This window comes from Strix aluco, chromosome 1, assembly GCF_031877795.1.
Source record: "Strix aluco isolate bStrAlu1 chromosome 1, bStrAlu1.hap1, whole genome shotgun sequence".
NCBI classification, from domain to species: Eukaryota; Metazoa; Chordata; class Aves; order Strigiformes; family Strigidae; genus Strix; species Strix aluco.
The window spans coordinates 27,533,849-27,546,446 of NC_133931.1; the positions used below are offsets into that span (position 1 = coordinate 27,533,849).

Sequence of the window (12,598 nt, forward strand, 5' to 3'; positions counted from 1 at the left end):
GCAGTCTCAGAAGAATATGTACAGAACACTTCTGGTCATCTGTAGGACAAAGTGGGGAATAACTTCAAGAGTCACCTATAACTGAAAAGGTAAAAAACTCCATGGCTCTCTCCCATTGTCTTGAAGTAGTGTGGAATCATCCATACCATAAGAAAAGCCTATCGACACCTTAACACTACTACGCAGAGGTGTGAAAATCACTCCATGAGCCACCTCATCTATTGCAGGCAGTTGCTTTGGGCAGACAGAGCAAGGAGAGTCCAGACAAGCATACATATGTAACTGCTGCTGAAAACAGGCTGCTTAGTATTAGATTTTGCCTATACACTCCAGCTGCACAACGCACCATTCACTTCTCTCCTCTCTGTAGTTCTAAGATGGTCATTACGGCTGTGCCATATTCATTTACCTTTTAGCTTCCACAGTTTTTTTAAGTCATTGAGCAAAAATCCTACTCCCTCATCCTTTCTCATTTTTTGATTGGTTTTTGCTCAACTCCCATTTTACTCCTAGTGTTCGTGTATGGCAACAAAGGCAAGAGGAAAAAAGTCATACATGTTGCCACATAACATGATACTGATACGACAGCATAATCTGATTGCTGGCAATCCATAATTACAAGTCAAATACTCAACCCGTTAATTCCTCCACCCCATTTGTGTGCTCACACACAGTACTGCACATCAGGATTGGGGCTGAAATGTGGCACACATCTGATTGTCTCTCCACTGTCATCTCTCAGCTACCATAGCTGAAGATTTCAGCACCAAACAAATCACAGCTCAAACTGGAAATGCAGACTATTTTGTACTGGAAACAAGAACAAGTTTGGGGAAAATATTACCAGTTTTTCCTCTTGGATCTGAGCTAAAGAATACCTGTGGCTTTGAAAATGTAACAAACCATAATAATAACTCATAACAACTACTAGAGGGAAAGATAATGCAGTGAAGGTAACCAAGATACATCTGCCTTCTCTGAGTACACAATGCTCCCACTGACCTTGGTAGGCATAAAAAAGCATACAAAACCAAGTATGAAAAATGGAAGTGTATGTTAGCTGTGATATGATGCTGTTATTGCAAATGACTGTCTTGAACAGAAGAAAGGGTAACTAAAGCCATTAGAAACAGTATGCGCTGGTATATGGCTTCCTGCATATACTGTATCAATTATAACACACTGGTTTTAAGAATTCATAATGTCTCATTATACCATAGACAAAACTACAGATGCGTATTACAACTAATGTTATAATAGAAGATATCTAAAAGAATATACCTCACTGGTAAACACAGTCAGTACCTCATGTTTGCTTTCTAATAATTCGTATCTAATGTATATAAAAATATTATACAAAACCACTATAGAACAATTGCATGAACATTCTCTGAGTGATGGCAGCTGAAAGATTTTTTTTCTGAATAGCAGATCTGTCATTACTGAATGTAGTAAATATATATGGCATACAAAAGATCATCTATGAGATCCCCTGGAGAATAAAGCTAAGGAGAAACCGTGGTGTAGCTCATTCTGAATATGAGCAGCTGAAACTAGCCATATTCAATGGGTTGACATCACACTTCACTCTGTTCACTGAACTTGCTGTAATTCTAAATTGGGATAAACAGAAAAAAATGTATTATAATGTTTTCCTAGAATATAACGCAAAATTAGCAGATGAAGCAGTGCTAGTTTGAAAATGCCACCATTATAAAGACTGATAAATCAAAAAGCTTTTTATGATGAGGATGAACTGCATAAAGCAACAGATGAGTTTCTTATCAACTTATCAATATAAAAATGAGTATTACATGATGTTATCCTTGGAGGATGTAGGTAAGAGCTCCTTTGTATTTCAAACAGCAGCAGAGATAAAAGGAGCTACAAAGCCCTCTTGCCTCTCTACCTTTCTGTCACTGAAAGACTACTGTGAGGGAAGCTGAAATGTAAATTGGAATTAATCACTTTCTGTAAATCTCCAACTCCTTGCTCATATTGTTTTCTATCCTATCCCATACTATCCTGCTATGTAAACATCCAAAATCCCTACTGACTTCATCATCTTAAAAAGGCACAGGCAGACTACAGAGACAGACTGAGTTACAGTGTGGAGCTGCTACTGTGGTCACCCTGACTTTTTACTCCTGTTTATCTTATCTTCAGGTGTTAAATGCAAGGAACAAAAAAACCTCAAATCACATACTTTGAATACTTTGAAGAAGCATCAGCAGCATATATACACTGTTCATAACTACATTTAAAATTTGAGTCTGCGTGCAAGCCTTTCAGACTAATCCACTAAACCACTATTCAGTTTTGATTTGCCTAGCAGCTCTAGTAGCAACATGGGACCAGTTCCTAGAAAAGTGGGCTTCTGAGTGCTAACTCCTCATTTTCACTTAGAACATTTGTCCTGGTCTGTCCAGGTCCCATTTCCATAAAATGGGAATGCTAGTACATTGGTATTGTATAAGAATGTTAGGAACGTTAATTAATGTCTATAAAGAATGCAGACATTTTATAACACAACAACCATCCTAATTCATCTAATCAGACCCAGACAAAATATACAATATCCATACCCATTATTTTTGTTCTGCAGTTACCATTTCAGTAAATTATTTTTTGCAGGGCAACAAAATGAAAGATGTTGAAAAGCTCTGAAGGGAACATGTTTTTCTGGTCAATCCACTAGACCAATTGTGACAACTCACCTTATCTGGAAAAATCAATGGAAAGTGATTTTGTCCATAGGCAACTCTCATTTAATTAGTAAAATATAATGTGAACTTAAAAAAATCCCAAAACCACAGACCATGATGAGTTTAATGTCTCTTGGAGAAGGCTCTGAGCCAAGCTCTAGCCATGTTTGGAATCATGGGCAAGTACACTACTTGTAATGCATGCTCAGTTATACTGGGATTACGATGGAAAAGGCTCACATGGTTTATGAGGAAAGCCCAGGTTTACATCTTTTTAACAAGGAATGCAACAATTATTGAGCAAATAAATACATATTCAAGTAAATGCATATTCAAGCCTCAAGCCTCAATTTCTGAGCCAAGCCATCCTTCTGCCTCTAGCTCTCTCTTCCACCTCATGCAATTCCTCTCCCCTCTTTCCACCAGTGAGCCAACACAGCACATTACAGTGCAGGGTAGAGACAAGCTTGTTAGCTCAAAACAAACTTGCTAAGGATCCAGAATCATTTCAGTCATAACAGTGCGGTGCTATGTGAAGTAGCTTTAAGCAACCCAGGCTGAGGAATGGAGGAGTGTAGTTTCAGTAATGCAGAACTGGGTGCAAGTTAACTTGCCTCACTGAGAGGCTATGTTAGGTGTTTCTAGATGACATTACACTTTCCAGTGGAGAATGCACCCAGATTAATGCACCACAACACAGAGCCTTGGGATCTAGCATAGAAGACTGAAATGTTGTTGTTAAAGGAGAGACAGTGATGGGAAGAGATTGCTAGCACAAAAAACCTGGTAACTGCACTCCAGAGGCTGAGGGTCAGTTGTAGAGAATAGACAGATAAAAGATCTCTGCACAAAAGCTTCACTGAGTAAATAAGATTTCCCCAGACTTTAACAAATTGCTGGGAGCATCCAAGAACCCCTCCAGATTTCACCTACCCGTGCTGTAAGTCTTACCCTGTGAATTTGAATGGCATCGATTGCCAAAGAAATAGATTCAAAGAAGATGGGATTTTCAGATTCAAGATTTCCACTGTACTGCATTGCTTTTATCAAGGAAGCTGCAATAAAACAAACATGAGCAATGATAAGGTAGTGAGGATATATAAACCGTCATGTTAAAAATTTTCCTGTAAGCTGATACTTGCCTTTGCAGTGTGCTAGCAACACATCGATGTGTCTGTTTTTACAGTCCATGTAAATCTATATGTGTGAAAACATGAAATTCAAAAAAACTGTTTAAAATACCAACAAAGAATAATATATGCAAGAACATATTCAAAGCAGGCAGAAAGCATGGAGTGCTGCTGGTGAAGCTATACTGCCAGCATCCACCAGAGTGAGCCCTTCTATAATCCAAACATCACAAACCCACACTAATTGCCTCCCCTCTCCTCAAAGTACTCTACAGCTCTGCTGAGAATTAAATCTGAATTAATTAACAATTTTGCATTTTTACTATATTTTTAAGGTTTTTTTTCCAGTTCTCCGTTTTCAGCAAGTTTTCCCATCTCCTCTCCATATGCTTACCTACCAGTCTATACAGACAGGAATCAGACTTAGGAAACTTTGAGACTTCCAGCAGTCTGTCAGAAAAGCCCCATAACCATCATGTTACATTCTGCAGTAAGTTGTTCTTTATTCTTTATTTGAAAATGTTCAACTTCAGAGAGACTAAATATTTAATAAGCTAGAAAGTAAACCAAAAAGTTAAAATAACTCTAGAACAAGAGTAGGGCCTTTTTCTGGCAAATGAGGAACATCCAAAGCAGTCCCTCATTCCAGAAATGTTTAAATAATCCATGTAAACCGGAACAATTCTGAGAGAAGAGATTCAATGAGAACCACATCAGAATACCCTAGTTTAAAAAATAAATCAAAAGCCTGACTCAGTCTAAAAATCCCTCCAGGTCAGCAGTGATGATATTTTGGGAAGGAATGTAATAATGACAACACACTGAGTGTGTTCCTCCTCTAAGTAACTCGGTTTTGGACCAGTCATTCACTCAGACACTGCACTCCCAACCTGTGCACTTAACAGCCCATGATGGACTTACCTCTCACATGTTTGTCGAACACCTCTTTGACATAATTTGTAGTTCTGAGGTCTCTAAGATCTTTTGGAAATCAGTTTCACAATTTTTTTTTTTAATTAATGCTTTATTGAATGCCCTATATTTTGAGGGGAGACGTAACAAAGAGTAACCCCCACTAACCTTATTTTTCCAGCTTTCTTTTTGACTCTATTCCCACATATATATGTAGTTTTAATTCAACATTTTTAAGGCAGCACTTACTTCACTGCTTATTTTGAGAAAATCGTTAGGATAAGAAAAGGCCTGGGCTGAGACACAAGTTCAAATCTAGTCTTCTGTCTTACTCAGAAAAATTATATGAATGAAACCTTGCATACCCACTGAAATCTGTACCCGTTACATAACTATTAAATGCCACACCCAATGGAAATGTAAGAAATAGCTTTTGAACATAATTTTTCATTCACCATATAGAACTGCTTATTATGGGGAACCATAGAATCATTCAGGTTGGAAAAGACCTTTAAGATCATCAAGTCCAACTGTTAACCTAACACTGTGAAGTCCACCACTAAACCGTGTCCCTAAGTGCCACATCTACATGTCTTTTAAATACCTCCAGGGATGCTGACTCCACCACTTCCCTGGGCAGCCTGTTCCAACCCTTGACAACCCTTTAGGTGAAGAAATTTTTCCTCATATCCAATCTAAACCTCTCCTGGCACAATTTGAGGCCATTTCCTCTTGTCCTATCATGTTACTTGGTAGAAGAGACCACACCCACCTCGCTACAACCTCCTTTCAGGCAGTTGTGGAGAGCGATAAGGTCTCCCCTCAGCCTCCTCTTCTCCAGGCTAAACAACGCCCGTTCCCTCAGCCACTCCTCATAAGACCTGTGCTCTAGACCCTTCACCAGCTTTGTTGCCCTTCTTTGAACGTGCTCCAGCACCTGAATGTCTTTCTTGAAGCCAGGGGCCCAAAACTGAACACAGTATTCAAGGTGTGGCCTCATCAGTGCTGAGTACAGGGGGACAATCACTTCCTTAGTCCTGCTGGCCACACTATTTCTGATACAAGCCAGGATGCTGTTTGCCTCCTTGGCCACCTAAGTACACTGCAGTCTCACATTCAGCTGGCTGTTGACCAACAACCCCAGGTCCTTTCCTGCTGGGCAGCTTTCCAGCCACTCTCCCACAAGCCTGTATCATTGCACTGGGTTGTTGTGACCCAAGTGCAGGACCCAGCACTTAACCTTAATGAACCTCGTGCAACTGGCCTCAGCCCATTGATCCAGCCTGCTCCGATGCCTCTGTAGAACCTTCCCTCAAACAGATCAACACTCCCACCCAACTTGGTGTCATCTGCAAATTTATTGAGGGTGCACTTGACCCCCTTGTCCAGATCATTGATAAAGATACTAAGAAGAACTGGCCCCAATACTGAGCCCTGGGGAACACCACTTGTGACCGGCCGTCAACTGGATTTAACTCCATTCACCACAGTAACCAGTGGTTGTTGGTTTTAGTCTTCTGAGAGCTTCTTGGAGCTCCTGCATTGCCTGAGGAACCCAGCCTGTTAGGTATGTAACCCATAGGAGAAAACATGGAGATCATTAAGGCCTCTGGCTTAGCAGAAAGCAGGACATACAGATAAAATCACGGAATTAAAAGCTGAAATTTTAAAGGGCTCCACTGCAACTGACCTGACAGGGTCAAATATGACCTAAAACAGCTTTAAAACTTAAAAAAAAAAAAAAAAAATTCAGAAATTCATCTCCACTACATACATATAGTTACATTTGCACTGGATGTCACCCAAAATCTTTAGAATTATTTTTATATAATTTTATATATAAACACAGTGTAGTTTAACACCAGATCTGTGTTCATCTTTTCTATAAGTGACATGTTTATCCACTGATATAGGTGAGGCAACTAGTAGCTGGCCCCAGTAGCTCATATGTGTAATTATATTTCTATGTACAGAATTTGTCTGATGTCATGAATACCTGAAGCAGCACTGAGACGCCAGTGTAGTCAAAGAAATTCAGTCCACTGCAGTCTAATATCAAAACACGTCGCTCACTGTGACATGACTGCAATGACTCACCTACAAATTTGATAAATGTAAAACTTTAATTAAAAGGGGGAATAGTCAAGGAATGTGTATAAGAATAATAATAGTTCAACAAAATAAGACCGAACTATCACAATAAAAATTTTACTATTATGTACTGGGGTATCAGTCAAGCAAATGACACATTTTAGAAGCACAAATGAAGGACCTTCAGAGCAATGGGATGAAGTGATGATGGGCAGAACATATTATTAGTGAAATGTTTTAGACAGGAACAGTCTCTCAAGAATGAAAGAATTTTTCTTCAGATTTGAATTTCTAAATGATTCAGGATAATATCTTGTCTTATTTGGAAGAGTTTACATGGGATACACAGAAAATATATCTCTTTTAAGTTCTGATACGACACGCATTTCTGTAGTACCTAAATGCCTGCCTGTGGCTTAACTAATATCTGCCTGTAAGGAATTAAAATATGTAAAGTGGAGTGTTTCCTTTTCCTAAGGTTTTATTGTGCTGGGTTTTGTTTGGTTAATTTTTTATATAGTACTGCATATTGATGCTGGAGAAAAAAAGATGTTGGTAAGAGTTGAGAAGGTCTTATACTCCAACCTTCATCTTGTGCTTAAACTAGGCACACTCTGTACTAAATGTGTCCTGAACTAGCACATGGATAAATGATTCCTTACTTTCATAAAGGGAAAACTAGAAAATAATGCACATCTTGTTTACATTGCTTTGTGAACAAATGTTAGTTATCATAATGCACAAAACTCAAAAAAAAAAAGATGAAGGAAAGGAATTCTGAATGTAAAGACGGGTTAAGTTAAATGGTTTTGACAGAGCAGAGGTAAAGATTTTAAACTCTTGAGGGGACTTAGAATTTCCCCATGGTAGAGATTTATAATGGTGCTAATTCCTTTCTGACAGTAGTCTGAGAGCAGAGCCTTCTGGACTTGCATCTCCAGAGATTTACTGTCTTTGTACTGTCCAGTACATACATACAGTAATAGATACATATCAAACAAAAATACAGAATTTTAAAGGAAACCCCCTGCCTGACATTACTGTGATGGAAACCCAGAAAGGATTTATAAGGTCTGCTAGGCTGCTCACTGTAATAATGTCTATGTACCTCCTCTGCCTCCAAAACGAAATAACTTATTCTTTCTCCCTATTACTTATTCCTGCTACCTTCCAACCCAGCTGGCATCCTGCATTGCAGTATAGGCTGCCTGGCTTCTAAATAGGAAGGTAGGTACAGAACTGCTCCCTCTCTGAACCAGTGGCAAAGGGCAACAGCAGCTCTTTAATTTGTTGCCAATACAGACCAATGTCAAATTGTATTACCCAGCAGGAGAAAGGAAAGATTTTGACAAAGATGTAAATTGTCGCACTTTCCAGGACAACTGCCATAAGGATTAAGGATTATGTCCTCCTGCTTCCCCCTTCCTCAAAATTTAAGCTCCACATTTTGTTTTTATTTTTTATAGGGATTTTTCTTTCTTCTCTCTGGTTTTTATTTTAAAGCCCCCAAGAAGAGTCACCATAAACTTCTTGGTACAAGGAACATTTAAGCCCTCAAGGCAGGACTTAAGCAATCAGAAAAGAGGTCTTGTGCTGTCTGTTGCTTCGGTAACATGAGAAACCTGTTCATGTAAAAGAAGACTGAAATATGTACTGGCAAGATCTTCTCACACGTAGGGTGCTGTGCACTGTTTTAGTATTTTACAGTATAGCTCTGTATAGTCTTTGGCAGCCATTATCATTATGTTACTATGTGTTACAGCAAAGTACTCTGTCACTCCCAAGTAAACTAAACACTGTAGTATCATAAAAATGTAATGAGTCTAGTTAATAACTGTAAACATTCAGACACAGCCTCCAAAACGGGTTCTCTACTGTGGTCTTAATAAGCGTTTTAAATGAACACAGTGTTTTAATTCCATCCACAATTAAGTCATCTGTATAAAGTATCTTCTGCAAAAGATTGTTGCAGCTCTTCCATAGGAATGAGCTCTGGTTTGATTTAAGCATTATAAAATGTGGGAAGAGTGGAATTATCCAGCTTAATCCTTAATTAAAAGCAAACCCTCGGGGTTTTTTCTTTATTCTATACTTTATTGATATACTGTACAATACTGGTGGCCATCATGTCACTGATAATTCAGTTGACATATTCTAAAATATTCTCCTAAGTGGCTTTAAAGATCACAGAGTTTTAACATGGCTCTAATCTTACCCTAATTTTACTTCTGCATACTAATACTCAAGTTCCACTGTGAATGCAAAAAACTAAGACCAGAGCTTAACAAAACAGCCTCTTAGGCCTTTGTCTGAAGACCAATCTAGGCAGTAACATGGGAAGTGGTTCCCCCCACTGCGTACCTGTCTCAATATGCACACAGTGGTTCCTGTGAAATAAGCAGGGACTCCTGCAGAAAAGGTGTTTGCATGGGTTCCCCGCTTTTGAAATCTTAAAAAGTCAGTCAAGAACACAATAAAAATAGCACCCATTAGGCCAAGGTTAACAGGGTTTAACTGTTACTGTTTAGGACTCATGCTTCACTGAATGTTTGGTCTAACTGAAAATATTATTTTCCAGACAACTTGAGTTCACCTAGAAATAAATAGAAAAGCATGAAGCCATTTTGCACACTTACATCCATCTTGGTTTTGACATCATTTATAGATAATAAACTCACCATGACAACTTCCATTGGTAAATGAACAGAGCAATGTGTTCTGCTCACACTGAAATGGAAGCAACAAACTATTAACATACCAAGCAAAACTAGTCCAATGCAAAGTAACCAGAGAAAATCAATGCAATACATAAGAATTCTGTTTTTCAATATCAGAGTTATCTCCTTCTCTCCAAAGTCATATTCTATGCAACAACCTATTGGATATATAATATTTGCAGAGTATGTCTCTCAGTTTTCTTCTAAAGTTATACCAAACTGATATTTCACTTTTCTTTTTAGACGACTCAACCTCTGTCTTGTTTGGATCCACTACAAAGCATGCTATGGAAAGGACACTTTTGGGGAAGCAGGGGTTGGTTAAGAAGTGGTCAAAAGATGGGAAAGATGTTCTCGAAAAGATAAATTCTAGCCAGTGATTTTATAAAATTAACTTTTGATTCATTTTCTACTTTCTTCAATTTCATCTGCTACACTAATATTTTAGTGAGAGTAGTTTTGACACATAGATTTATTAAAGAATTACCTTTAACTGGAGAATTTTTTTTATAATTATTGCAATATAAATGTTAAGTTCTCAGTAGAAATATGAGGTAAAACCAGAAATACAGCACAGAAAAAAAATTCAAAGTGCAATTTTTTTCACTCCCATTATGTGATACAGAAAGACCTTTATTCCACAAAAAAAATTATACACAGTATTTCAAGCAGCTGTAACACCAAGTACCTTAAAGAAGAGACAAAGGATAAAATCTCCCTCCTAAGTAACTTATAAATTAACTTATTAAATTAACTTATTAACTTATTACACTTATTAAATTAACTCATAAATTAATTCCATGCAAAACTCAAGTAATTTCTCTCTGTTTGGGGGTTTCTTATCATATTAATCCAAATTAGTTAGCCTAACAAAACCAAGGAGGAAAAGCAGCACAATTTCTGAGCTGAATTTCTGAAGGATGGGGAGAAGCCACCCATCAAAGTAGGTATGAGTAGCACAGCATTTTGGCAAGAGACAGCAGAGGTTGCTGAACACTGTCTTAACAACTCATCTAAGAAATGGTTGTGATTTTCTCAGCCCAATTTGCCAAACTGGATGAAATTGCATTGTATGGTATTGGAATGTCTTCATTGTAATGACAGAAAAATAAGATTTTTTTTTTTCCCCTTTTAGGGAACATTGTAGGAAGCTGCAGTACTTATGTGCAGATATACTTGAAAAATACTATACTTACGGAGATTTTCTCTAAAACTAAATTACATGTAATTCGTATACTGTTTATTTTTCCAATACAAACAGTGCAGAAAATGAAAAAGAAACACTACCTTTGAGAAAAACTTTAGCCAGTTTGTATAGTCTTCCTAATTCTCCTGGAATTATTTGTAGTTAGAAACAGAAATGAAGTGTCTATCTCTCATGGACTCATCTCCAGCAAAAAAAAATCATATTTTATTCGAGTAGATTTGTAGCTACTCATTGTTTTTTTTTAAAATCACAACCATATATTAGCTGAGGTTATGTAAGTTTTGCCAGAAATTTTGAAGAGTTTTTGATCAATGCTTTAATGTCTCTTATAGGCTTATATACAGAAATAGTAGAGATATTCTTTTCAAGTAATAATAAAAAAATAATCCATATTGAATCTGATTAAGGTAAAGATTAACTTTATTCTACTCTAAATTAATCATTTGCAATATTACCTTTTTATATCTGTTTCAGTATCTGATTGCATTCTCTAGGAAATGCAAGGAAAGCAATCATGACCTTCAACACTGCCACTATGATTACTGAAGCATATAGCACATCCTACCTTGTTTACATCTTCACATGCTTGGCTGCTCATGTTATCCTTCTGGATTATCTTTTTCAGGTCAGCGTGAAACTTCCTGGCATTCAGAAAGACTAACGGGTTGTTGACTGAAACTATCTTTACCTGCTTTAATGATTCCTGTGGAATGAAATAGACATAATGCTGAAAAGATTATCTTGGGTTTGGAGACTAAAAACCAAATTATTTTCTTTAAAAATCCAGAAAAATTCCTATAAATCAACCTAGAAAGAACTTTGGATTGTGAGAATGATTTAACAGATGACTGTCTTGACCAGTCTTCACACACAACTGAAGTAAAAAAGGAAATATAAGTAACCTATAAGGAAAATTATCCTTAATTCAAGTTAGCATGAAAGAAAAACCATATCCATGATGATGCATAATACTAAGAATTGTTATATGGCATATAATAGTAGCACTGTTTCAGTTGGTATGATCCCCAAACATAGGCAAGACAAGGTTTGCAGACAGGGAGTATCTTTTATTTGACAAACATATGTACTGGAAGAAGTACGGAAGGTTTTGGGGCACACACTGCAGGTGGTTTGGGGAACACTGAAAATGTTCACCTCAGTCATCTGAAGATGACTTTAGAACAACAGGGATATTTCTTCATGGAAATACTTAGTGGATTTAGACCAAGCTTGCGTGACACATTTAAAACTTTGCCAGCACATATCTACAACCAACACAATAAATAATCTACACGAGAACCATCAGCCGCCCCTGATCCTGTCTCTGCACTTCTTTGAATAAGTTTCAACCAGTTCACCAGGTACCTTCAGTGAACAGCTCAAAACATAGACCTTACACACCACAACGATTTCTGAAGGGCATCAGATAAAGGTCAGAAACCCCCTGGTACCAGTGGGGAACATGTCCCACAAAACAAGCACTATTTCTCTCAAACTCAAAGTGGACTTATAAAAGACCTTCAAAAGCCAGTAAGAAAAATAATATTTTTTTTATATATAAAAATATTGAATATCAGCACAAGCTCAGTTGAAATACTGGTTTTGTAGGTAGGTAGAATTAAGCTAACTCTACCCAGTCCTCCATTTTCCACATGTTGTGAACCAAGTCTCTCTTTTCCTTAGGAGAATTAGATCTGAGACACGCCAAATTCAGCATGGAGCACAGCTGCTTTGATTTCTGCTGCTTCTATTTCAGTCCTGAGGAAAAGTCTGTCAGTTGTTAGGGTCTTCTACATTTTCCAGTTGTACTATTTGATCTAGTAAAAGATATTACAT

At 37.5% G+C, this 12,598-nt stretch overlaps 1 protein-coding gene across 1 annotated transcript in view; it reads right to left on the reverse strand.

Moving 5' to 3' along the window:
• Positions 1-1,577: 1,577 nt before the first annotated feature.
• Positions 1,578-12,598, reverse strand: part of SLC26A7 (solute carrier family 26 member 7) — a 71,118-nt gene continuing 60,097 nt past the window's right edge. The window contains exons 13-18 of the mRNA XM_074846980.1: positions 11,328-11,465; positions 9,517-9,565; positions 6,744-6,844; positions 3,848-3,902; positions 3,657-3,760; positions 1,578-1,613 (exon numbers count right to left, since the gene is read on the reverse strand). Of these exons, the coding sequence (XP_074703081.1) occupies positions 1,578-1,613; positions 3,657-3,760; positions 3,848-3,902; positions 6,744-6,844; positions 9,517-9,565; positions 11,328-11,465 (483 nt within the window). The remainder of the gene's footprint in view (positions 1,614-3,656; positions 3,761-3,847; positions 3,903-6,743; positions 6,845-9,516; positions 9,566-11,327; positions 11,466-12,598) is intronic.